This window comes from Thermobia domestica, chromosome 11, assembly GCF_964235325.1.
Source record: "Thermobia domestica chromosome 11, izTheDome1.hap1.1, whole genome shotgun sequence".
NCBI lineage: Eukaryota > Metazoa > Arthropoda > Insecta > Zygentoma > Lepismatidae > Thermobia > Thermobia domestica.
This window is the reverse complement of record NC_137464.1, coordinates 119,880,779-119,908,158: the sequence shown is the minus strand read 5'-3', so window position 1 is coordinate 119,908,158 and position 27,380 is coordinate 119,880,779. Positions and strand designations below refer to the sequence as shown.

General features: G+C 37.5%; 1 protein-coding gene across 3 annotated transcripts in view; it reads right to left on the bottom strand.

Annotated features, from left to right (window-relative positions):
- Window positions 1–9,941: 9,941 nt before the first annotated feature.
- LOC145664405 (uncharacterized) overlaps window positions 9,942–27,380 on the bottom strand; it is a 65,225-nt gene continuing 47,786 nt past the window's right edge. For all 3 annotated transcript variants that reach the window (XM_081731083.1, XM_081731084.1, XM_081731085.1), the window contains one exon: window positions 9,942–12,568. In XM_081731083.1, the coding sequence (XP_081587209.1) occupies window positions 11,070–12,568 (1,499 nt within the window). In that variant the 3' untranslated portion in view covers window positions 9,942–11,069. The remainder of the gene's footprint in view (window positions 12,569–27,380) is intronic.

Below are 27,380 nucleotides of genomic sequence, written 5' to 3'. Positions count from 1 at the left end.
AGGTACCACCTCGACATTTGCCTGGTGAATGAGCAAAACCCAGGAAAACCTCATTCAGGGTGACTGGCCTGAAAAAGCGTTTTATACTTTTTCGACCGAGTGCCCCCACCGGGACTGCTCGCACGGAATGCGAGCGAGAGCGTTAGCGACTACGCTACGCCGGGCCACAGTAACTCGTAGAAGAGCACGTGGGTTTGTTTATAAATAAAGAGCACATGCTGATGATTACAAATATAACTACTGATGCGGGAGTGAATTTCAAGTGCCTATGTTTCTTTCTTGAAGTGTCCAATTGCATGCAACTTTCCGATAGAGGTATTACCATTTGCTCCGTTCCTGCAACATGTCATTCAAAGTTTACATCATCAAAACAACTGCACTGTCCACCGAGCTGTAGAAATGCCCGATCAGATTCTAGAATATACAATAACTCCCATATTTCACATAGCCCTCCAATTCTCCATGTTACTGAGAAAACAATAGCCTGCTACAATGGTTAAGACATTAATATCTTCCCAATTTGGCTGCTCTGCAAACGATTTGTTAACCTAATTGGCCATATTGGACGTGAATAATTTGAACGTGTTTACGGTTGGAATTTGTGATGCAGAGATAACTCCATATTAACCAGTATTCTGCAGGGCGGTCGAGTAGTGCGGAAACATTCTAATAACTGGTAAAGATGCATAATACAGTGAAACCTGTCTTTAGCGGAATCGAGCGGGACTTGCAAAAATTTCCGTTAAAGTCAGGTTTCCGCTTAGTGGAGGTAGACCTCTCCTTTCTTTTTTTTTTAATACATGCTTATAAAGGGGTATACTGAGAAAATATATTGCTGTGCGTACATTGTTCGATTACAGTACTCTTTCTTCTACGAATAAATACACAAAAAAATTAAAATGAATACAAAATATGCTATGCACACGTTTTCTTTATCTTTCTAATAGCCAAGCAGGGTTTTCTGTGTGCATTCCTGCTTGGCTGCTTGACTTTCAGGACACACTTTAGCCTGAGAAATTATAGTAAGTGAATCAGAATCATTTTTCCGTAAGGCAAATTTTTGCAGTTCCTTTAAACTTCTGAGAGCATTTTGATATGTATTTATTCTACACTCTTCTTGGAACTCGGTATCGTATTCCTCTTCTTCCTATATCTCGTTTCTTCTTTCCGACATTCCTTATGCTTCTTAATTAAGTTGCGGGGATTAAGGACAATTTGTGGGGGGTGAATATGAGTAATGGTTGGGGAAGGTCAACACTGTCCAGAAATATTTAACAAAAGAACGAACACTTTTATCGCAAACAGTGTAATGTATATGTCTCACAGAATGTCGAAACATCTAAACGCTGTAGTCCGGAACTCAGAATTTTCCGTTAAATATTTATTTTTCTTTCCGTTGTCCGCGTAACACAGTTTTCGCTTAATGAAGGGGCTTTTACACGTTTTGTTCTCAAAAATTCATAGGACCGTGAAATATTTCCGTTTAAGACAGTTTTCCGTTTAATAAAGGGTCCGTTGAAGACAGGTTTTACTGTATAACCAAAGTAGCAATGTAGGTAGGGAAATGTTTGAGAACACATCACAATGACTTCTTCCATCTTGAGATTTATATATTGTCGTAAATGAAAACTACGGCATGTGATGTCATTTTAATATCAATTTTTCGTATAAATTGGATGACTATTAGTACTCTAGCACTAACCATCACAAAGTTAGGACTATTTCTTTGTTGTGTCAGGATTACTGTCGACCAGTACCGCACGTTCTGTTCGTTAATCTTGCCCTATACATAAAATTTTCTCATCAGTAAACAATACGTCAGAGGCAAATGGGGGTTTGTTGTACCTGCACTGTGGCCCATTAAGCAAATTTCAGAAGACCACCTAGATCAGCTGTAAGGTGTTAGCGAAGTTCCAGTTTATAAGGATTCCATTTATTCACTATAAGTTCGTAATAGTTAGCACTAGAGCACAAATAATAGTGCCACTCAAGTTTCTATGAAAATTTGCCACTAAAGACTACTAATAAAACTCCAAGTGACCAAAGCAGTATATATATTTTAAAATTATATATTTGTGTTACATAGCCGAAACTGTAACACAAACACATAATCTTAAAATATGGATACTGCTTTGGTCAGTTGGTGTTTTATTAGTAATCTTGAATTTTCCAAAGCTACAATGATTAATTTACAAGTTGCCATTAAAATGACATATCACATGCTGAAGTTTTCTATTTAAGACAATGTATACAATTCAAGATGAAGGACGTCATTGTGATGTCCTCAAACATTTTCCCCATACCAGTTCCCCACCCGTACATTGTTACTTTTGTTATATTTGCAGTGTACCACTTATTAGGGTGTTTCACCATCTCTGGACCACCCTCTATATTTTGTCAGGTGTGCTTATATCAAAATATATATGTATTTCTAGTGTGAGTTCTAATTCTGATGTAGTGAATGAAAAAAGTTTACCACGGTGTATAAAATCACCTGTTTAAAAACTGAATTCCTTCAAGATTTTATATTTACATGGTATTTTTATTTTGTACTTGGCCCACCAAGAACAAAAATTGAAAGAAATCCAAAACGGTCACGCACACATTAAGATGTTTCAGAATAAATATTAGGCTGATGCCTAATTCCGTAGCGTTTTAAATATGCCTTTGTAAGTTAGTTTGTTTAGTGTTTTATTTATGAAATTCAGTTGAAAACTTGACGAAGTCAAGCAAAGATTCAACAGTGTAATCTTCGTCATTGTCAATAACTTTCTCCCAACGTCTGGGTTGTTTTTGGATCCCCATCTACTGAAATTGTTAGTTTCCAAGTTTGGAGAGCAGTTTTATCTTCAAAGTTGTGTCCTTCAATGTGATTGGAAATGTAACGGAAAAGGTGAAAATCTGAAGAGGTAAGGTCCGGTGAATAGGGAGACAATCTCTCATCCGATCTCCTGGATACCTGCTTTTGTCATGAGGGCATGCATTATGATGCAGAAAAATGTGGCGTTGACGAGGCCGTTTTTCCTCAATTGCGACCGCAAATCGTCTCAATTGTTGGCAATAAACTTCTCATGTGATTGCTTCATTTCTAGAAAGGAATTCATGGTACAGTACTCTTTTGGTGTCCCACCATATGCATAACATAACCTTCTTGAGATGAACTACGCATTTTGCACGAGGAGTTGCTTTTTTCTTGGGACCAAGTCATTTCTTCCTCTTACGAATATTTACATAGACACCATTTTTCATTACCAGTAACAATGTGTGACAGGAACGATACATGGTGTGCAATGGAAACTCGATAAAGAGACGAGAAAAAAAAAAGCACAAATTGTCAAACAATCATTTTTGTTTCGTTCATTAAGCACGTGCGGTACCCATGAAACCACCTTCTCGATCTTTCCTATGGAATATACACCGAGATGAAAGATGTTCTGGTACTTTTATAATTCTTGGTTTTTCTTCAAACTCCTCCAACCAAATTAACATTCTCCCAATCTCATCTGTGGTATCTTCTCACATTTTAATTTTAAATGTATCACATACAAAAGGTCATATAGCTACTAAAATTCATATGGCCAGGAAAAAGGCTACAATTTCGGCTCTAGATTAGGACTGAAAATCTACGATACTAGATTCATTAGCACTAAAAATCTCCTTGAAACAATGGCTCACGGAATTCGCCAATAGGAAACTTATGTTACCCCGGCAAGACCTCTTGACATTTTACTCACTTTACTGTATGAGAAAGGAAGTCAATGCTAGCGTAGGTCTTATGAAATTTCTAGTTAAACGTCCCACGTTTATGCCCTGTAAGCTAGAGAAGATTAGTGAAAGTATATGATCATGAAATAATTGATGAAATGTGAGAGGAAACAGCAGGCCTTACCTTGCAGAATGGGCTTGAGAACGAAAAAATTAAAGAAAATATTTTGACTTACGAGTCAAGTCTCGCTTCAGGTATATTGATGGCCACTTCCGCTCTTCCTATTGCAGCTGAGTTAAAAATGGGAACAAATCACACATTATTATTATTATTTTGTATTCTCAGGCTGCCATTTGACCATCCCTGCTTTAGGTAATAGTGCATTATTTATATAAAATGCGTGTGTGTGTGTGTAGGGTGACCCGTTTTAATCTCTCCACAGAAATATCTCGAAAACGGTTCAACATAAATGAACCAAACATAAACTCAAATAGGAAATGCCATGGGGCACATAGAATGGTGTTATCGCGATGCTCCCCAGGGCCACCCTTCATGAGGGCCCAAGGCTCAACTTCAAAATTTTAAATGGAAACATGGGTCGAGTGATATCTCGTTCCATAGATCTTTAAACAGCGTTGTGGCAAAACATTTTTCATATGGATCAGCGTTTTCAAATTGGCCGCCAAGACATGGTCCCTGTATCAGATACCATTAATAAGAAAACGGTTGGAGTAAAATGAACAGAATAAAACTAGTATAGGAAATCAGAAGGTATTTATCATTTCACGGCACGAGAACTTTGCAACAGAGAAAAAGATAATTAAAGTAAAAGTGACTTAATGCAAAGGAGGAAATCTAATTCCTACAAAATTATCACTCCAACCTCCCTCCGTTGAAAAGGGAAGGAATGGTGAAACTGCAAATGAGAACCTGAGCTTTTGGAAATTGAATATACGCAACAAAATTATCTGCAATGTGTTTTACAAAGGGTGTTCAAAAAGTTTTGCACAGTAGTCTCTAATATTTTTATTTGTTGCAGGAGGAGAGTGAAATTTTTGTGAACATACTTAGAACGTTTAGCTATAAGTTGATATATAAAAGTATTTTCTTTTATTTACAGGTGAGTGGACCGTGAAGTAGATGACAGGTTGCGACACCGGTCGGTGATGGAGTTCCTCTTCAAGACCGGCGATGACTCTGCCACATCGATTCACAGGAAGTTACTCCGTTTATGGGGAGGACATATTGGATCGCAGCAGTATCCAGCGGTGGTTGCAGAGGTTTAAAGAAGGTGATTTCTTTCTACTGGACAATCCACGATGCGGTAGACCATAGACGGTAGTGAGCCATGTGAATAAGACCATTAATCAAATCATCCAAAATGACAGATGTGTGACGACACGACAGCTTGCTGAAATGACTGGTTTGTCATTGGGTAGTGTGGTATCAGTGGTACAGAAAAATCTGTGCACGTTGGGTGCCTACATTGACAAGAGAAATGAAAAAGACGAGGAAGGATGTCTGCGAGGGTCTCATGACGACCTTTACTGAAGAGTGGAAACAGTGTTTTGACGGCGTCATTACCCAGGATGAAACATGATTGTTTTTGTCCAAACCTGAGAGCAAAACATGTCTGAAGGCCCACCTGCGCGGTAAAACATTTGATAGTGAGAAAGACCTTATTTCCTGTGTCAAACGATGGTGTAAAAATCAATCCCCAGAATTTTACCAAAGTGCATTTACTTCATGGAAAGAACGTTGGACCAGATGCGTCACAGCTGATGGAGGCTACATTGAGTAGGCTCAGTGTATACCTAACTGTTCCAAGTATGTTCACAAAAAAATTAATTCTTTTCCTGTACCAAATAAAAAAATAGAAACCACTGTGCAAAACTTTTTGAACACCCTTGGTATAAGAGATAGATGTGTCTCTAATGAGAAAAAATAAGTAAAATTCATGTTAAATGGTACCTTCAATTTTTATTGCACGCAATGATTTCATACAGAAATGAATAAATAAAACTGAAATACAAAACAAAATTGTCGAACAATGCAGTTTTTGCAATGCGAACGAGGTATTACTCGCCCCATGTTTCCATTTAAAATTTTGAATCTGACCCTGGGTCCCCATTACAGGCGGCCTTGGGGAACACCGCGACAATACCATTCGATGTGCCCCATGGTATTTCCTATTTGAGTGTTTGTTCGGTTCATTAACTACCTTCATATTAGTGGTACTGGATGTTTTATCTGATACAGGCACCGTGTGTTGGCGGTCATTTTGAATACGGTGACCGATATGAAAAATCATTCACTTCAAGGCAATTTATTTTTAAAGATCTATCGAACGAGGTATCACTCGCTCCATGTTTCCATTTAAAATTTTAAAGTTGGGCCCTGGGCCCTCATGAAGGGCGGCTCTGGAGGGCACCGCGACAATATCATTCGATGTGTTCTATGGCCTATCCCATTTGAGTTTTTATTCGGTTCATTTATGTTCAACCGTTTCGATGTTAGTGGTACTGGACGTTTTATCTAATACAGGCACCATGTCTTAACGGGCCATTTTGAATACGGTAACCGATATGATAATCTTTCGCCCCAAAGCTTTTTAGTTTTTCAAGATCTATCGAACGAGGTATCACTCGCCGCATGTTTCTATTTACAGGGTGTCAAAATCCCAAAATTAAATTTCATGACTTTTTCGTAACCTTTTCTTTACCAAACCATAAAATTTCGTAACATTCAAAAACAAATAACAGTATCTATATTCTTCAGCGCCCATCTAGAGGCCCTGAGCTAGAAAAATATGTGCCCCCTGCTGACTTCAACTAATACATATGTACACTTCTGTGAAAGTACAGTAGGAAAGTTAACGGAATGTAGTTTATATTTTTGGTCCTATTTTATCTTATGATAATGACTGTATCTTCGTGATCCTTTTTAGAGAGCCAGTTGAGATTTTGATCAGAGTGGAGGCCCGGGGCTTTTGCCCCGTAACCCCCTCCCTTAATCCGGCCCTGTTCTTCAACACTTATCTTTATCTTATCTCTACTTTCAAAGGCTGTTCCTTAGAGTGATAAAAGGTTGATATCTTCTCACAGTTGAATAAACTGGTTAGATGCGTCTCCTCAATGATGCCAGTTGAAGAACAGTCTCAAAAGAGAATTTGAATGTGAATTAGGCCGAATTTTCATGCAAGCGATAGAAGCGTGCTTTGCTTGCGATTTAGTAGCGTCTAAAGCGGACAATAGACATTTTTGGCAGAGAGTTTTGACGTTTTATACAATAAAATTTTCCAGTCTGTACTTATATTCGTGCAGATAAAAAAAAAAAATCGTGACCATAAAGCTAAATTTCGTGACTTTCATGACCGATAAACACCCTGACTTAAAATTTTAAAGTTGAGCTCTGGGCGCCTATGAAGGGTGGCCCTGGAGGACACCGCGACTACACTGTTCGGTATGCCCCATGGCATTTCCTTTTTGAGTTTTTGTTTCGTTTATTTATGTTGAACCGTTTCCGAGATATTTTCGTGGAAAGATTAAAGTGGGCCACCCTGTATATGTATATATATAGTATGGCGCTAAATTCGTTATACAAAAGCAAAGGAATGATTCCTGAGAGTAAAACAAACAAAAAAGTTCCAACAAACATAGGGAGAAAAACCCCATCGTTTACGTGTTATAGGCTGCCAAAAACATGAAAAAATTAATTTTAAAGGTTCATAGCTCCAAAACTATGGGACCTGCCGTAGTCGGGTCAAGACTTCACTTAGGAACTGGTATATGTCCTTTCCAAAATGCGTGTTTCAGAATCCTGAGGTGCTTCCACAACAATTTTTATAGAGATAGTTTGACTACGGGCCTATGATATAAAGTACTCTCCAACTACCTCCATAAAAATTGTTGCGTGAGTACCTTAGAATTCTAAAACATATATTTTTGGAGCACATACTAGTTCCTAAAATTCTCGACCCGACTACAATAGATACCATAGTTTTGGAGCTATGTACCTTTAGAATTCATTTTTCATGTTTTCGGCAGCCTATAACACGTAAACGATGAGGTTTTCGCCCTGTTTATTGGAACTTTTTTTGTTTGATTTACTCTCAGGAATCACTCCTCTGCTTTTGTACAACGAATTTAGCGCCATACTGTATATATATATATATATATATATATATATATATATATATATCAAATTGTATTAAATAGAAAACAGGAAATTTGCATATTGTTGAAACTGCCCCCTTCAGAAGAGAAATTCTTGACAACGCTGAAACATGTGTTTGGTAATTTTCAATGAAGAAATTGTGTATAGAATTTTACATGTCCGACTTTAGCGAGTTTTCATATTCGCTACTTTCTGAATAAAGTAAGGGAAACTCGGTCCCCAGCTTTCCTCTTAGAAGGGAAGTATTTGAAAACGCTGAAGCACGTATTTTCTTATTTTCAAATACGAGTTTACATATTGAATTTCACATCTCCAACTTAAGCCAATTCCCACGTTAGGCACTTTGTGAATACAGAAAGGAAAATATTGCTATTATGGAATAGCCATTCCTCCCTTAAGAAGGGAATTTTCGGAAGCATTGCAGACATCCGTATTTCACACTTAAGCAAACCCTCAAATTCGGCAGTTGGGATTTGTGTGGTGGTGAGAATGAAAATTTGAACTCCTGTTTCCCCTTTGGATGTGTTTTAAGAAGCCCTTTATGTCTTGCTTCCGGGACAAAAGAAGTGTTCTATCAAAATTTCCCGTTTCTACCTATAGCTATTTCACAACCTGGGTGATGATGAGTGAGACATGTCTACTCTTTTAAATAACAGTATAGGATATACATAACGTTGGATGGGATCATATTTTTGTTTTTTAAGTCATATAAATGAGAGGTGTTGTACATCTCACATAAAAGTTCATCTTGTAGCAAGTATATTTATTAACTTTTCATATCTTGGACTTTTGATTTTTTTTTTTCTTTGTTCATACTTTGTCTCTCTGTATGAATAACGACGAAAAATAGAAACAGGAGGTTTTCAATCTAAAACGGTGGAATTTCTAATCGCACCAGCTGGTTTGGGTTCCACGCTGGTAAGGTGCCCTTATGCTAGGTGGAAAAGAACATTGCCAGCTCAATTCTCTTGATCCTCACGATATTAGTACAGCATGATTGGTAGACGGATTCGAGGTGTTTTAGGTACTCTCACACAATGTGCATGTTTCTTGTGCCATTTTTGAATTTCCTTACTTTCCGCTCGAACAGCCTGAACTAGACACGTTGGTTTTTCATTTATCATAGGGCACCTTACCACTGTGGAGCCCAAAAGATGCAATGATCGAAGAAAATCTATCATTTTAGATTGAAAACCACCTTTTTCCAACAACTTTCCTCTCTCTCAATTTTTTTCGTACTGTTGCTCATAACGAAGTTATCCTATGGCTAGGACTTTTGATACCCCATATATACAGAATTTGTCCGAAAAGTAGTAAGAGTGGCCACTGCACGACGCTTCAGTTGTGAACCGACTGTCTGGCACAAGCGCGATTAGAGGTGGTTGGTCTTAGCTAAACAACGCTACCTGGATCACTCGTTTCCGAGCTCCGGTAGAGCAAGGGTCGCTTATCGTGCGAATCGTTTAAAATCGACGTCAAGATTTTTGGAAACTTAAGAGGCAGCGTTCGTTTGCCCAACGATACGCCACTAAATTTTTCTTCAAGCTTGGAAAAACCACTTCAAAGACGTTCAGCACGATCAACGAGGCCTACCAAGACCAAGCCCTGTCCAGAGCCAGGTTTTTCGTTGACATGGAGATTTCAAAAACGGACGAGAAACGTGAAGGGTAACGAACGCTCTGGACGTTCTTCGACGAGTCCAGGATCAAGATAATACTAATTGTATTTTTTGACAAGAAAGCGGTCGTACGCAACGAATTTCCACCTCAATCGAAGACTCTCAACGCGGCTTACTACGTAGAAGTCCTCAAACGCCTGCGAGAGACACCGAGTCATGCCCATACAAGCAGGAACGACGGTTGTTCTGAGAGGATCGTCGGAAGCTGACTTCCAGGAGGCGTAAGCTACCTATAGCCAAGGGGAGTACTTCGAAGAATTTTAACAAGTTATACCAATCAACTCAATAAATTTTATTTCCAGGGTCCAGTCTCATTACTTTCCGGACAAACCTTGTATATATGACTCGATTTTTTTTTAAGTTAAAATAATAATCATGTCATTGAAAATTTAGTTTGTATTTGCCACATGCCTCTCTTATAGTTGCTACTTATCTTCTCGCAAACATTTTTAACGTGTTTGACTCTTACAATAATAAACATTACAAGTAATTATCATATACAACTATACTGTTCTCAAACAAACAAACAAAAAAATACATTCGTACTAAATGTTTTGGCATTGCTGCAATAATTGATATGTTACATATGTAGTTGGAAGACATTAGAAGATTTTTCCACTTTCTTAAAAATATAATTCATGCGTACGAAGTACAGCATATGTTTCATTCTATTTGAAAATATATACTGACAGCAGCAATTCTCTCACACTGTAACTTAAGACTATGTGTTTAAAATTTTAAAAAATGAAATATAGAATCTACAAATTTCTAAAATATACAACGTAAATCTAAATCTTATAGGCTTAGCACAGTGCTTACACTAAAAGCAAATATTTACAATAATGGAGTTCTTACTGCTAAATTAATATTTAAAAAATATACAAGAAAATGTTATGCTACAATATATGTACTAAATATATTAAAAACTTGTTTCAGTTCGGTAATATAAAAATAAAGGTTTCTACGGTGAGCGTGTGTTACGATACTGTAGGATTTTAAGTTACGGTAAACATGTTATACTTCATCAATGCGTACGCCGACAATATACATACTTTACACAAATATACAGGAAGTTAATTTCGTTGTATTTGTAATAACAGACATCTCAGTTTATGATGATATTAGTGTTTTATTTTAATTTTAAACCAATTATGTTTCGAAAAATGTTATCATCGTCGGATTTATTAAAGTAACTAAAATTCATTTGATTTAGTAAAGAAACTTTAGTTTTTTCGAAGCGTAAGCATAATCGATTTGAAATCAGATAAAAGACGAAAACACCAAAACCCATTTTAATTATTGCATATTTATCTCCGTAAAACTTCACAATCCATTATCAATGAATGTTGACAGAATATCACATTTTTCTCCTTTACCATATTTGCATTCACTGCTTTATAACAAGTAATGGCACTGGTACTACTGGTCTTCAAGGATGTACTTCTGTACTCTGGCAAGGTAAGTTTAGCCATTAAACTGAATCAAGAATCAAATTGCGGTTTATTTGCTTCATTTGTTTCGTACATATGATGACCTGTCTTTGTTTTTCTTCCTGCTCCCGCTTTCAGACCTTTTAATATTTTTACTTTTTTGAGGACTACTTTGATACTGAGGAACTCTATGGTCTTTCTTTTTGGTTCTACCCGAATCCTTTGGATTCTCCTGATCTTGCTGTTTCTTCTTTTTTGTATGTTTGGACTTGTTTTTATCTTTTACAATTTTCTTTTCCTTTGAAGACTGCTTTCGTGGCACACTCTTCCCCGGCTTCTGAGCACCCGAACTGGATACATTGCTACTCTTAAAAGTTTTTCTGTTCCTGTATTTTTCAATAACTTCATCTGTTAATCTGTTTAAAACTACCACTGGCCAACTGCACATATCAGAATACATATTATTTAAACTTTGCAAGGTTTCGAATCCAAGAAGACGCAATTCATCTAAAGCACTAGTGTCCAAAGCACACATGGTGCTGTCAATATACATTCTTTGACTTGGATTACTCGTTGTATCCACTTGAAAATACAATGAATCATCATCTTGATCGTGTTTCTTCTTTGCGGGGCTCTCTGAATTAGGACCGCTATTGGAACGTTTTCGAGGACTATTTGTATTAAGTATCTCATAATGAGATGGAACTAGTCTTCTAGATCTCAAATTTATTCCTGCCATATCAGAATCTGTTCCTCCACTAGTTTCTGGTTGTATGTTGTCATCAACCAATGTTAATATTTCATAATCCTCTGAAGTGTTAGGATTGGATCCAACATATTCTACTTTACTATCTGAATTTTGAACCCCAGTCTTCTGTTGAAATAAATATTCATTAAGTCGCTCATTGTCAGCCATGCTTGCTGTAGGTTCACAATCCAGCTCTGGATTCGTAGCATCTGCACCTTTAGAACCATGATCACTTTCTACACCCCCTTCCTTAACACATCCACAATTAGATGGAACATTACAATTTTCTTTAGAATCTTGACATTTACAGCAATACACTTTGTTCACTGACCATCTTTCAATATCATGCATACTTGTTGATATCAACTTTAGCTTTTCCTTTACAAAATTTGTCGCATCACCTAATATTTCTCTTTTACCATCAACTATATTACTTTTAACCAGTGAAGAGACACTTTTGTCTTCAACAACGTAATATAAAGCCGAATCACTTTCTTCGTTGCTTGCAGCATCAACTTGATATATCTGATTTGTGGCTACATTAGGTGACGGCATAGTGGGCATTGGGTCCTCACGAAAAGAAATTTCATCGTCTGATGATAATACTAAGCGGGTTCCATCTAAACCACTTCCTGAAGAATCACTATGATACGACATATTGTAACTATTATCCATACCTACCACTGGCGTTTCATCGAGTTTGGATGTATTCCATGCATAGTCCTGATCACAAATTGAACCGTCCTTACTTTCAGCTGTATTATTGCATCCAATATTAGAATCAACAACGTTGTCAATTATGTTATCGAGTATCAAAACTACATCTGGCCCTGAAAAATAATTTTTTAAATAAGAATTTAAAGACATTTTTAAATCACCTATAAAATCTAAGTCAAAAATACATTTTATCACATATGAGGTATGATAAACGTATGAGGTATCACATATGAGGTTTGTTGAGAACTGTAAAATAAATTTGATAGTTATCTCCCTAAACACATATTTAGAAATGCTCTTATTGAATGTTTCTAAGCGTGTTTTGCAAACGGTACAGCGTCTAAAAGAGTAATTAGGTACAAACACAATATACGAACATCAATGCAGACTGGACAGACACACAATAATCACATTATATGGTCGAAGTGCCTCTTTGTATCACCAACTCAAGTTGCAAAGCGTTTGTATTGTTGGTTGCTAGAGGTGCTCTCATGACGTCATGTTAATGGATATTTAGACCTTTCTCTGAAATGAAAAGCAATTGGTCGAATGCCAACAAGCCACACGGACAGAAGCATCTACTACCATGAATATCCATAGTGTGTGCCAAGCTTATGAAATCAAGTCCAGAAGACATGTGATGTGCCATGAAAAACCTTATCAAAATCGTGCGAAAGCCACAAGTCCTCGAGATGATCAGTATCTAGTCTTAATTGCAAGGTGCCACCGCTACCTATCCGTATGTAAACTGATCTCAGACCACGCTGTAGAGGTGGACTGTGTAAAAAATGTACTGCTTCAGAATTTTTACGAAAGATATCCCTTTACCAGAAGACCTTCAGCCACTGTTTCACTCATTCTTGCAAAACGAAGGCATTATCTGGAATGGTATCGTCATCATTATAACGGGACCCACGTTCTGTTGATAGGTGAGTCAAGGTTGAGCCTACAGACCGGCATTCAACGTGTACTCAAGTACTAAGGCATTCCCTAGCGCCTATATGGTTATCATACGCGCCTTCGACCTGAAGTCCCAGGCTCGATTCTCGGTGGAAGCTCATGTGGCTGGGATCTCATTTAAGTGTAGGTGCACGTCTCATATGGTGCCGTTGCTAAACGGGAGGCTAACTCCAAATCAACCACGCAACCATCATGTAGCAGAGGTTACCATACGTCAGCATTTGTGAAGAAATGTTCGCATTTTAAGAGTAAAAATTTCAGTCCGCATAAATTTTCCGAAATTATGTAATTTGCCCGTATTTTCTATGCTTAATAAGGAATATAGAGTTGGCTATCTTGGCATTACAATCGCGCTTGTAGCACATTGCGTCGACTTTCCACTCTATTACATATATGGTTCTTCCTGCCGAGCATTGCTACGTTAGTGTTTCGTTAACAATCATCTTTGATACACTTCAATATATTTTTCATAATGTTTTAAAAGTACACCAGAAAGTAACAGATAAAACCTAGCTTGGTTTGGAGTTCAGCATCTCTTTTAGGAGCGAGGCTTTATGAGACGTAAACCTATAACTTAACATGAGATCCACATTTGAGTTCCACCGAGAATCAAACTCTGGTCTCCCGCGTCGGAGGCTCGTATGTTAACCAACAGCCGTAAGGGGGCTATATAATTTAGAACTCCTGTATTGAAAGTTAATGTTTCTACAACGAATTAGCCAAGTGGAAAGTACCAGCATTTTGGCATCTCAGAATATCCCAACCGTATATGTAGCGAGAGTCAAATAACACACCAATCTGTCGAATATCAAGAAAGGGTATCACCATGGCAGCCAAGGGATTGATGGTGTGAGGCCGCATTATAATTGATGCCCGCACAAACCATTGTTGGACTGCTCCTCAAGCAGTACACAGATATTTTCTGAGTGCTGTTGGTCCCGAGTCTGCCTCCCTGGACGATAATCCCCGTCTACATAGAAATGCTCTCGTAAACGACTTCCTTGCCAGTGTAGATATGGCTCGGATGGAATGGCAAGGCAAGGCTTCCGATCAAAATCTAATTGACTACTGCTGGAAGACTTAGGTCGATAGTCAGCCAAACGTCACTTCTTCCCTTGCAACTCTTAAACCTACGGGAGCTAAAGCTTCTCTTCGTAAAGAATGATGTTTGCTACCCACGTATATTTGTTGTGAGACCGTATAGCGAACTTATGGTTATCATAGCCTTAAGTGCAGTCTTATGATTTCTATTCGGCCGGCGGTACAATGATAATGGTTCAATTTTCCTTCTGTTTGCTGCTTAATTAGTTGGAGTAACATTAGTCATTAAGATAATTGATTATTGGTGGATAATTCGCGCTACTATTCCGTAGACGCGGCAAATATCAAAAACCTTAGTAGAGGAGATACGCATAATTTTAACTGCTATTATGGTGTATCAGTGTGTCTACTAGTTTGGAGAAACGAACTTCTGACTTTCCCAGGTTTTCTAGACCAAGACAGAAAATTTTCCAGATTATATTTTAGTGCAACTAAATAAACGCTGTGCGAATCATTGCTTACCCATGGTTCCAAGGTTACAAATCCTTAGCAAGATACATACTTTTGGGCTCTTTTTATAGATGCTCTTCTCTCCGCTCACCCCTACTTTTTTTTTTTTTTTTTTTTTTTTTAATTTAGTAATAACTTAAAGCCAATGAAGAATATATAAAATGTAGAAAATGAGCTGGACAGTACTTACAAAACTATATTATATGAACTTACATAATTGTTTTCAACGCCTTCCGTATAGTGTATGAATTAGGGTGCCCAATAATTATGAAGGCACAAACTGCGCACCCAAATTTCCGGTCCATAAGAAAAGGTCATGTTTTGTAAGTACTATTTGGTTTACTTTCTACATGTCTGATATTCTTCATTGTTCACCAAGTTATTTACTACATTTACAAGAATTGGGACAGGAGGAACCTTAGCGAAGAGCCTTAGAAATGTCAGTATTGTTGAAGGCCTTCCATCTCCCCATATAGTCATCCTTATCCACCCTTGTATTTTAATACAACTGCTGTACTTTTAAGTGACAAAACATACATAATATACTCGTATATGAATAAGTTAAAGAATGCTTTTGTAAAAACAAATATTTACAATCATATTCGAATACCATTTACAATCTGGCAATTTTAACAAGATTAGAAAATTGAGATTTAATTCGCTTACGATCTCCTATCATATTATATATATACACAGTGAAACCTCCCTTAACGGACTATTTTTTATTCCGGCAAAAATATACATTCTCTTACGAAGAAAAAAAAACTTCCCTTTTACGGACCTCTCAGATATGCACGCGGACAGTCCTTTTCCCCCCAAACGTTTCAATAACCTCTCCATAACGGACAGGAATTATTCTCGGTTCTGTGATATATTACAGTAGACAGAAAAGTCTTTCCCCCACAAGTGTATCTATCATGAGTCTAGACCTCGTGAACCATCAAACAGAACAGCTGCAAGATGAACTTGAAACTCTTCTTTCTTCTGCCCCCAATAAACTACTTTCTGGTGAAAATCCTAGAAAACCTTCAATAAGTAATAACACTAATACAAGGTCAATTGTACGGCCAAGAATTCAATGCGAAAGATCTTTCCTTCCCTAAAAAATTTAGTCCTTTTTCCTCTGGGCCTTGCATCTTTTCGGACATTTTCATAGATAACAAAACGAACATTGTTTGTTTTACAATAACATTTTCAACAAGCAGTGTTTCCTCTCTTACATTTTTCGGAAAAGAAACATTTTTCCTTTACTTATAATACTGGAGCAAGTCTGAGTTGGAGTTTTCCCGAAAATGGTCAATAAACGAATAATGTATTGAAAATAATGAATAGAAACGTATGATAAAGGGATTCATCATCTGAAAATTTCCAAATTACATAAAACTGTATGCATTATCATAACATTACTCAAAATACAAAATAAATGATCAAATTCTAAATAAAAATGAGAATTAAATTGTTGCAAAATTGAACTATTAGAAGCGACTTAATAGCATACACTGAAAGTCAGAACTATTGGTACATCGACTGCAAGCTATGATTAAATGTCTGTAGTCCCGAATTTGTTGGAGATAGAGCACTGAAACAAACGGTACTGCATTCTTTATTATTCACAAAACAAACGTTTCATGAGTGCGAAAACAGACAAATAATGTCAAATGAAACATAAGTAAACATGGTTTTGATGTGTCAAAAATATCCGTATACTTAACAAATGTCCAGAAAGAAAATGATTATGCATGATTCAACTTGGTCGAGTACCCTTTGGCCCTCATTACAGCTACAAGGCGCTTCGGCATCGAGTGCACTAAATGTCAGTATCTTCGACTGTTATTGAAGCCCATTCATTCCTCTTCAAGTGCAGTTTACAAAGAACGTTTATTCGTAATGCTGCGCTTGCGGAGTTTCATTTGGAGTATACACCTTAAATGCTCAATCGAAATGAGACCAGGCGATTGAGCAGGAATGATCAGTTGCTTTGGCACACTGTTTAGTAACCAGAGTTTTGTATTGTGTGTCGTACGTTTGGGATCATTGTCCTCTTGAAAAATAAAATAATAATAATAATAATAATAAAGTCTTGCAGGCCAATTTGATCAGCACTAGGACGGTCCACAATACTGTCGATAATTGTCAGCTTCCCCACTCCCGAAGCACTTATGTACCCCCCAAACTACATTCCTCCACATCCATGTTTGACGATTGGCAGCAGATTTTTCGGGTTCATCTCTGTATTTGGCTTCCGCCGCACCATTTGTCTACCGTCAGAAGCAAGCACATTAGATTTACTCTCGTCTGTGTATATCACTTTTTCCCCCCAGAAAGCCACATTTTTGTTCACGTAAGCGTTTGCAAACCGGAACGGCTTCAATTTATTCACCTCGGAAACAAAAATTTCTTTCGAGCAACACGCCCATTATAACTTTGTTTGTTGAACGCACGACGCACAGTGCTTTCCGAAACCAACAACTGATGTGGATGCTTCTGCCACCATCGGCGGAACACTGATTCTTGAGTTCTTATTTTCATTCGGCAGTATACGCTCACAGTGTTAAAAGATCTTCCGTGGATGTTCACTTCGCAGCATGTTTTCTATTCAAAGTTGTGTAACCAATGTTCTTTAACTTTCTAACACTGCTAATAGAACATCCCTTCTCCGTCACTAATTGCACTGCTTCTCGTATCAAAATATCTTTCACGTTGCTTATTTTGTGTGTCTTTGCTCGTGGTCAAACTATTAATCTGTACCTTTAACATGAAAGCAAAAACTTCTTGAGATGCCAATACTATACGTGTTTTTAAATGAGCATGCCAAATATATTGAACTACTATAAACACAATGAGGTACAGAGTGGACCAGTCTACTGTGTACCACACCGAGGTGATCCACTTTGTGTTTGTTGGCGTCAACCCAAACAGTTTCCTACGACAAGGAATTATTAAAGAAGAAAAACGAAATGAAGTTTGCTATATTACAAATACATTCCTACCTACTTCCCCAGTCCGTGATATTGTAAATTAAAGGATAATTCACAGCATCACAGCATTCATTTCTATTACTCTTTTTTTATTTATTTATTTATTTTACTTTAGCATGAGAAAAACAGATTTCTTGTTTCACCACACGAGAGAAGCATCCATTGTTTTTGGCATTTCACTCGCAAGTGTGTAATGGGAAAACAGAACAAATAACATGCGCTAGGTGAATTTGTGTAATAAACAAATGAATAACACCTTCTGATCCACTGTGTACTACTTTCCCCTATATACCAAGATAAGAAAACTTAACATGAACATGGGTCAAAAACTTTCTCATTTCAGCTATACGCTTAAAAAAAATAATAAAAAAAAAAAAAAATCAAAGGCTGTTATAGTTACGGACACGCACTTTATAAAATTCGTTCCACAAGTGGCGGCGGGTTCTGGAACCTGGATATTTACATATAATCTATACTAGATTCTAAATAATGCCTCGAACCGTCTTTGATATCTCTAACAGTGTTCAAGCTGGAACAGTTAAAATTGAATGTTTGGATTTTGAAGTACCTATAAGTGAAACTAAGCGATTCTGGACTAATGTTAATATTAATCTATTCTCCTGTTCCGTGTAAGGATTTCCTCAGTGATTTTTAAATATACAATTAACACTTAGTACCTATAATAATTCAAATAAAACTTATTTTTGATTGAGAGAAAAAAATACTCTTGCTTTCAGTTGTATTCTCTTTGGGCAATCACTTCGATTCAAAAAGCCGAAGTTATGAAAAAAGTCTTGGACTGACAGACAGCGATACTAGCGCTTAAGCTATGAATGAAGATTTCACTGAGTAAAGAAATATACTTCGTACTAGATTTTGTATTCAGATAAAAATCACACATGATTGATCACATGCGAAAGAGATTAGTCATTATTTAAAAGATCATTAATTGTATCATGCGTGCTTCCTGTGTGTAATATTCTGAGAAAAGACAGCATTTTACTGCAAGGAAAGAAACAATATAGAAAAACATAAGGATATACTCAAATTAAATCTTTCAGTTTAAGTCCCATGAATTGCTCTTTAAACTTAAAGGAGACGATGATTAAAGCAGGTGGATGATTGAAGAATTGGTGGAATGTGAATGTGGGAGGGAAGTACTCCCAAGAATACCCACCGACATGATGTCCACCACAAACTTACTTGGCCTGGGGAGGATACAATCAAGAATGATAATATGTATATACTGATAAAAGAACGGAAAAGTAAGAGCATGCATAAAGACGTCCATTAATTGCTCACAATGTTTGTAAATATTACGTTCAATTGACTCGTGAGTTCAGACAGATAAGTAACAACATAAAGCATTAATTTCTTTACTTGTAAATATTAGCATAAAGTGTTTATTTAAGAACACTAGTTTCAAAGGATGAACACTAGTGCTGTCGAAATAATTTTTCGGAAAACAGAAAATCGATTTTTGAAAATGTAAAATTAAAAAAAAAAAAAACTATTTTCGGTTTCGGTTTTCAAAACCAAAAGTCGATTTTTGGTTTCTTTTCTGCGACGTGTAAGCGTTATTTAAAGTAAATGTGAATGAAAACAATTTTTAAAAGTGAGAAAATAATATGCATAAACAGAAATAATACACTCGCATAACTGAATGTATTTCATTTATGCTACAAAGTGGACATTCGGTAGTACAGAGGTTGTTCAGTCTACATCTGGCCAATTTCAATTTACCTAAAAATTTAGAAGAATTTATGGCGCCAGATCCGTAAGTGCTCGATGTGTTTCCCTTGGTTCCAAACAATAGCCCGACAGCGTAATTTCCACTGTAATAGGCTTCTCTGAAGAACTGGGAGGGGAATCTTGTCCCATTCCCTTTGCACAGCTTTCCAAAGTCCTTTCACAGTTGTCACGCGCCGTTTTCCCAAAGCCCGCTTTAGCAATCCAAATCCACAATAGTCCATAGGACTTGTATCTGGAGATTTAACAGGTACCTCATTGAAAGGTATCACCTGTATACCACTTGCCTCCTCCATCTCCCTGCAGAATGCGAGGGACGATCGTGAGGTATGTGATGAGGCCTTGTCCATGTGAATGCGCACCAGATTGGCGTCATTTCCGTACATTGTTGGAATATCATGCTCGTAGATCGCCCGCATGGTCTGCTCCTGAAAATACTGCGAATTTATTTTGCAGTTCTTCGCCACCCTACGAATCTTCAGTTTACCTCGGTAACAGTAACCAGTAACGACCATGAACCCTTTTGGGAAGGATTCTTTACAGACACGGACCCACCTTCTGAAGTTCTTGGCGCCTTTCTCTCGGTACATGATGGCTCTCGGTTTGCCGCAGTCGGAAAGGTAAATCCATGCTTCATCGAGCGTTACGACGTACATCCACCTTTGTTTTGCCAGATGCCGTTTGTACAGCTTCCCGGCGTTACACTTTCGTTCCTTTTTGTGGGCATCCGTGAGAAGATGGCCGCGAACTTTCATGACTTTTTCCAGCTTTTAGTTGATGGTGTAACATCCGGCTTACAGCCCCAAAGACACGTCAAGACGATTAGCCATACACCTTCATGTAGGCGGATTTTCTTGCATCGCCATTTTGCGAAGTTTCCTCTGCATAGTGGAGGCGGCCTTGGTGCATTCCAGCTTCCTAGGCAACTTCGTTGGTGATCCAAATGGTGGAGCTTCGTTGCCCTTGTACTTTTTAATAGTATTTTTTATTCCACTTAAACTGATGTTTCAACCATTCTTCTTGCACTGTTTTCTAATGACAGAAACACTAAAGTGGGCGTCATTTTGATCACAGAGCGGAAACCTACACACTTGGAAAGAAATTTAACACAACACTCACAACAATGCCCCTGTTTTGTGCGTTACCGTCGTCCTGCGGAAAAATAACTCCGTTCCCAGGAAGCCACTGCACAATAATGCAGGACGCCACGAGCCAGGTCGGGTGAATCCATTCTGCCCGGGAGGAGGAAGGAACGAAATCGGCCAAACGCAGGCTGAACAACCTCTGCAATTTTCTGCAACACACAAACTAGTTATATAACTTACATACATATGCATAGTATGCAACTTTGCGTAAAATGCGGCTTTGAGGCTCGAGGTCTGGTTTGAGTCGCGAGGTTGGTATATTACAACACAGTGACCAACCAAACTCCAATGTAAATTCCAACCACACATTCTTACTGTAAACTTACATTTAGGCTGACATGTATATAATGTCTACATAAAGCGGTTATAACTATCCTAAGTGCAAAGCAATAGCAGTAAAGTAATTAATTAACGACATCTTGCACTGTGTGAGAATTATTTGTTCCATAAGACAGCACAAGTGGTGCAAGGGTTAATTTGCGAGTTCAAAAGTCGTTTAGCACGAGTGAATACTCTGTAACAAGAACAGAATAATGGCTGTCTTTTATTTCTATCGTCTTAATTTGTTAAATGCAAAGACTGCTAATAATGTAAGATCTGGTAAATTACTTTGATTTTTTTTTTTAAATCATAACTTTAATGCTGAAGGTCGGACTTTTCTTTTATCTCGTTCTTTGTATTTCTTTCTGGTTTCTAAAGTTTGATTCAGAACATACTTTGCTAAATTAACCAGTCCTTTATCTTGTCTTCTTGCGGTGGAAGTGACTTCTGTGACGTTCTTGGAATTATGAGCACATGCACAAGCAATTCATACTTTGCTCTATACTAGTGTTAAGTAGATGTGTCATCCATCCAGGATTAATTTAGGCTGTTAATGAAAGTTCCTTCATACAGGTGATATTAAACGTCTCACTTGCAAAAGGACAAATCACAAAATAAGTTAATTCTGCTTTATCTGATGTAAAGTGATACCATCAAAACAAACAGGAACAAAACTAATTACAAGGACATACGGCTAAAAACAATACTAAAAAGCACATTAGTGGTGAATAAAGCGGTAGGTCACCTTTGTGAAGTAATTTCAGTTGTCAGATTTTGTTGCGTTCATTTTTTTCACTTTTTTTATAAATTGTTACCAAATTCTTCTATTTTCAAGTTTCTTTTTAAATCTGTGCAAAAAAAAAAAAAAAAAAAAAAAAAAGTAGCTTACAATGGTTCAGATCCTCTGGTCCACTTGAATCAGATATTAACTGGTCATTGCTATGTTCAGCTGCTACGTGATCATCTCCTGCCTTTTATGGATTAGTACCCTGCCAACAATGAGAATTTCCGGAATGACAATACGCTGTCACCGGGGCGCAATGGTGCGCGACTGTTTGAGAAACATTCCAGCAACTTGCAACGCATGATTTGGCTCTCTTAGATAACTTATTGAGCAAATGCGGGATATTATCGAACGGACCATTCGTGGCCAGCATCATCCACTTGCAACGATTACAGAATTATGGAGGTCAATCGAAGCTGCATTTCTTTACATCCTTCCAGTAGACTACCAGCGACTTGTCGCATCCCTGCCACGTCGAGTTGCTGCACTTTTCTGTGCTTGAGGTGGTCACACACACTATTAAGTAGGTATCCTATGACTTTTGCCACTTCAGTGATAAGTAGCTTTCCAACTAGCAATGAGTGCTTTTTGTTTTGATGAATGTGGTGGAAAAAAATGTATTTGACCTGAGAGCATTTTCGCGCAATGACTTATTATGACTTTAGACAAAGTTTAACGCATCAACAATGTGTTAGTCGATGCTAGGTTTGATGACGAAGCCTCATCCAAAATATCCATTTATCGCTGGTTACAGAAATTTAGATTTCGCAGTGATCTCAGTGAAGAAGTTCATGAAAGTCGCCCAGTGACAAACATAATGCGAGAGAATATCAACACTGTGCGTGAGCTGAGTGTAATTGACGTGTGACATACTGTGAAATTTAGGCACACTGAAGTATTGGCATAAGTCAAATACAAACAATTCTTCATGATTATGTATGTATGAAAAATTGTTCTCATTGGATTCCGCTCAATTTAACTTAAGAGTAAAAAGACACCGCGATGTGCTAAAAGACTATGCTCAAGTGGTTCAAACTTGCATCAAATCTTGTGTGCAACATCATTACAGGAGAAAATGTTGAACTCGTTTCACCCTGCTTATTCACCAGATCTAACCCTCAATGATTTTTCTTGTTTCCAACCATCAAAAATAAAATGCTTGGGCAGCGATTTCTACGTTCAGAAAGGGTAGTTTCTAAGGTACACTCATGTTCAAAATTACTGTCGCATGTCTATAAATATGTTGTTGTAGGAATATAATTTGATAACGAATGCGCCCAGTATTTCTTATAATGTTAGTATGTGTATAATCGGCAAAGACATGTATGTGGTAAATTTTATGTCAAAAGAGCAATAAATAAGAACAATAAAACGAAAATAAAACTTTCTTGTCCATTTAGCAACATTTTGTTTTACTTACTCTAATTTTCGTACTTAATTCTTTTCCTATGAAATTTATTACAAATATACATTTCGCGATTATACACATAGTATCAGTACTAAAAGTATCCTGCAAAATCACTATCAAACTATATTCTTACAAGAAGACAGGTATAGATATGCGACAATGATTTTGGACATGAGTGTACCTACTCCTGAGTAGAATAACTGCTTTAACTATTAGTCTATTCAAATAAACAAATGTATTGCTGTTAAGGGCGAATACTTTGAAAAGCAATAAAAAGATATATACTTGCATTCTGAATATCGCCTTATTGGCAGTATCCCGAAACCTTGTGCAACCCTCGTAAAACGTCAAACTCAAGAAACCAACTCATGGTCTGCATATGAAACATCAGCAAACAAATAGCAAATAGCATGTTACGAGATTAACAAATTAACAAGTATCATTCTGTATAAGATGAGTCATAGAATAATAATAATAAAAGAAGCTGTGCCTCACCGACACAGCATCAAGGAAAAATTGGCTCACTTTACAGGTTTGTTGAAAGACTGCAATATTCATATGAGTTTAGCTTCACTGACGGAAATCATAATATATCGATACCCCCGACAAAACTTTGATCTAAATCAGATATTCCTAACTTCTTTTGACTTCTGACACACCATCCACGACATTGTAACACCACTAAGTTAGGTAATGCACTAGTAATTTTTACATACGAAGTTCGTTCGATTTTTTTTTTTTTTTTCGTAAACAAATGTAGTTAGGGAGGCGTGGTTTGATGCACGTACGTAGGTGATCCTAATGCACGATCTTGATTTTTCAGCCTGCAGCAGTTATTGCTGGCAGATCGCCAATGAGTGAGGAGGTGTAAGTGAGCGGCGTTGGAATTTCATCTTTGACAAAATGACTCTGGAACAACGTTACTCCATGAAAGTTTCTGTCAAGCTTGGAGAATTCGACAGGTCTTCGGGGACGAAGCATTTGATACAGACTTTCTTGGCCAAACGCATCACAACCTGCGTTTCGTCAGGATCCCTACTCTCCCGACATGGTTCCATGTGATTCCTAGCTTTCTCCAAACTGAAAATGTTCCTAAAAGGAACCAGATTTAAGTCCAGAGTAGACCTCGTGCAGAACGCAGCCACCAACTGGGCGCAACCAAAAAAAGTTCCAATAAAGTGAAAATCGTTAGGAAAAGTGTATGGCAGTTCAACGGGACTACTTTGAAGGAGATTAATGTACGAGTGGTATCTGAAAACTATTCTTTTTATGAATGAAAGGTGCATACTTTTTGAACAAAGCTTATAATATATTTAGAGTAATCGAAAGTAAGGGCTTTAAAAAATCATTTAACTTATTATTAAAGGCTATGTGGTAAAAATAAAATGCACGTCGTATACAACCTTGACTTCAAGGCCTCCTCGCATAAATTTACTTTTAAATTCTAAATTTTGTAACAACCCGTTAAGAATTTATGACCTGTATTTCAGATATACAGAAAGCTGCAATGTCTCCCGTATTGTGCCGCAACTTGGCAAGAACTGGTGTAGTCAGGCAACTTACAACCCAGTTTTGACAAATTACTCCGAAAAAATACACACCAATGAAGAGTGCTTCGGAAGGGGCTCTGAAGCAGTGATTTATAATGCCCAACGGTTACAACGGACACGGGAACACTACAAACATGAACGTTTACCAGGAACAGAACAAAAGTAATCCAATTATTTAAAGGGTTCAAACTGTGAAGTATGTGTAATATCATGAATCTTAATTTGGACTTTGATATATATCAACTTATTTAATTTCTGAAATTTCAGTGGGTATTCCCATCTCAAAGTTGTTTTTCTCAAAACATCTATTGCTTTTTTAAAATTGAAATGCCAACAATTAAGTAAATATATTGACCAAAGGTGTCCAAACTCATGAGGTCGGCGCTCACGAGTTCGGAACTCACGCTCACTGGACCTCAATCTCACGAAGTGACCGTGAGGTCAGACTGGTGATGTGAGCGTGAGATTGGATCAAAGTTAGACACCTGGTTCTTCCAATAGCAGGGAGAAATATATTGTAATCTGAAAAGACTGTAGATTTCTTGTTCTCTACACAAAAGCTTCTTTTTCTCTATCTGAAGATAACACCTACTGTAAAACGACCATAGGTAAGCAGGGAGTATCTTTGGTCCGCTACATTTTTTTTCATTGGCAAACTTGGGATACAAGTTTTAGTTTCTTTGTCATCAGGTATTTCTTAGAAGCAAGTAAAAAATAATCATGGAATGTCTTGATGTTTTGTCAGGCACACTGGTGCCGCACAGTGGAGTATTTGCCCTCGAAATCCGGTCAAGAATATTCATGATTTAGTATCATAAAATAACCGATTAAATTAATTTTTTTGTATTTACTTACATTTTTAAAAATACATTACAGCCAAAACTGGTTTGAATATTTTCTTTTGTCCCATTAACTATAGTTTTCTCTTGTGATTTCGCTTGCTATTGGTTAATAGGGATTTTGTAGGCTAAGTCAGTGTTTTATTTACGAATTTTCTAGAGGGAAGGGAAATCTTTGGCTAGCAGTTAACCACATAAGAATTGCAGCCCTGCCCCGCCCTCGGCCGAGGGGAGCCCATCACTCCAACTACTTCCCCCGAATATACTATCGCCCCTAAACCAGAGTGCTTAAATTCTTAGTGAGATTCCCCCTCCCCAATGAGTTTCGACACTGGTTTGCATGTCGGATACATTGCAGGCTACATCTCTTAGTAGCCCTTGTCCATTCTTTCTAAACAGGATCAGTCTGTACAGTATTTTCTTCCGGGTCTTTTCATCTCAAATCGGGCAAAATCACGAAAAAGTTGTCAAGTGACCATTAGCAATATCGTTCAAAAATATATATGTGAAAGGCCCATGTGTGCAATGAACATTCCCAAGATATTTCAGAAAAATGCCCAATGGGGCCAGTGATATCCACATTCCAAGATGGCGTCGTGCACCGAAAATGACACCAATGAAAATACAAGAAATCAGCCATAACTCAGGAACCTTTACTGATACAGCAATGATTCTTGCACTGTTGCAAAGATAATTAAATCTACATCTACTTGTGATAAGCATGTTGCCCTACAGCGAAAGGCATTGTGGGAATTAAGAAAAATGGCGGGGAAAAATTGCAATTTTCAAAAATCAATAACTCAAAAACCCCACTCTCAATTTTTTTGAAACTTCGCAAAAATATCCAGGAAAGGATACACTTTGAAATGAAAACGTAAAAAATGGTAGTATTTTGGTAGTATTTTTACTATGGGGCCATAATGGAATATGATAGCGCACGGCATGCGGCAAAACGGTACGCACGCAAACTACAACGTAGCAAAGTGTGCACATATTTGGGAACAAAGGACTTGTGTCTAGTCATTCTGTTTCCTAGCACTGAATCCAGCAAGGGCGGCAAGAGACACATTTTAAAGCAATGAGAAGATTCTAAAGCATTTGAATTAGTTATCGTTAATTACTTTTTCTTTTTGTGCCAGTGACGGAAACATCAACATCTAAATGCGGAAATACTATTGCTTGTGATTACTGATAGTAAGCTGTCCACTGTGTGTACTGTCCAGCATGTACAAAAGTGCAAGACTTTGCCACAAATCAAAAACATACAAGATGAAAAGACATTCAAGAAAGTAGGTAATATGTCTTCAACCCTTCAGAAAATATTTCCAGCTGTTAGAGTTAGTGTTTCTGATTCTGTATGTCTCAACTGCTACAGGAGATGTACATCACGTGTTAATAAATATGATCCACATGAAGAAGATAGTGAGTATGAACCTGTGCAAACAGATGTATCTAATCTGAACAGAAGTGTCAAGCTTAAATATGTCAAATACCGTTTCGCCTCTAAAACATCCATCAGCTATAAGACCAGATCGGCGACATTCATATACCAAGAGGAAAATGCAGCAAATTAATGATGCCACAAACCGGATTAGTAAAGCAATTGCAGATGTATACGCTGTTCCGCTAAAGAAGGAAAA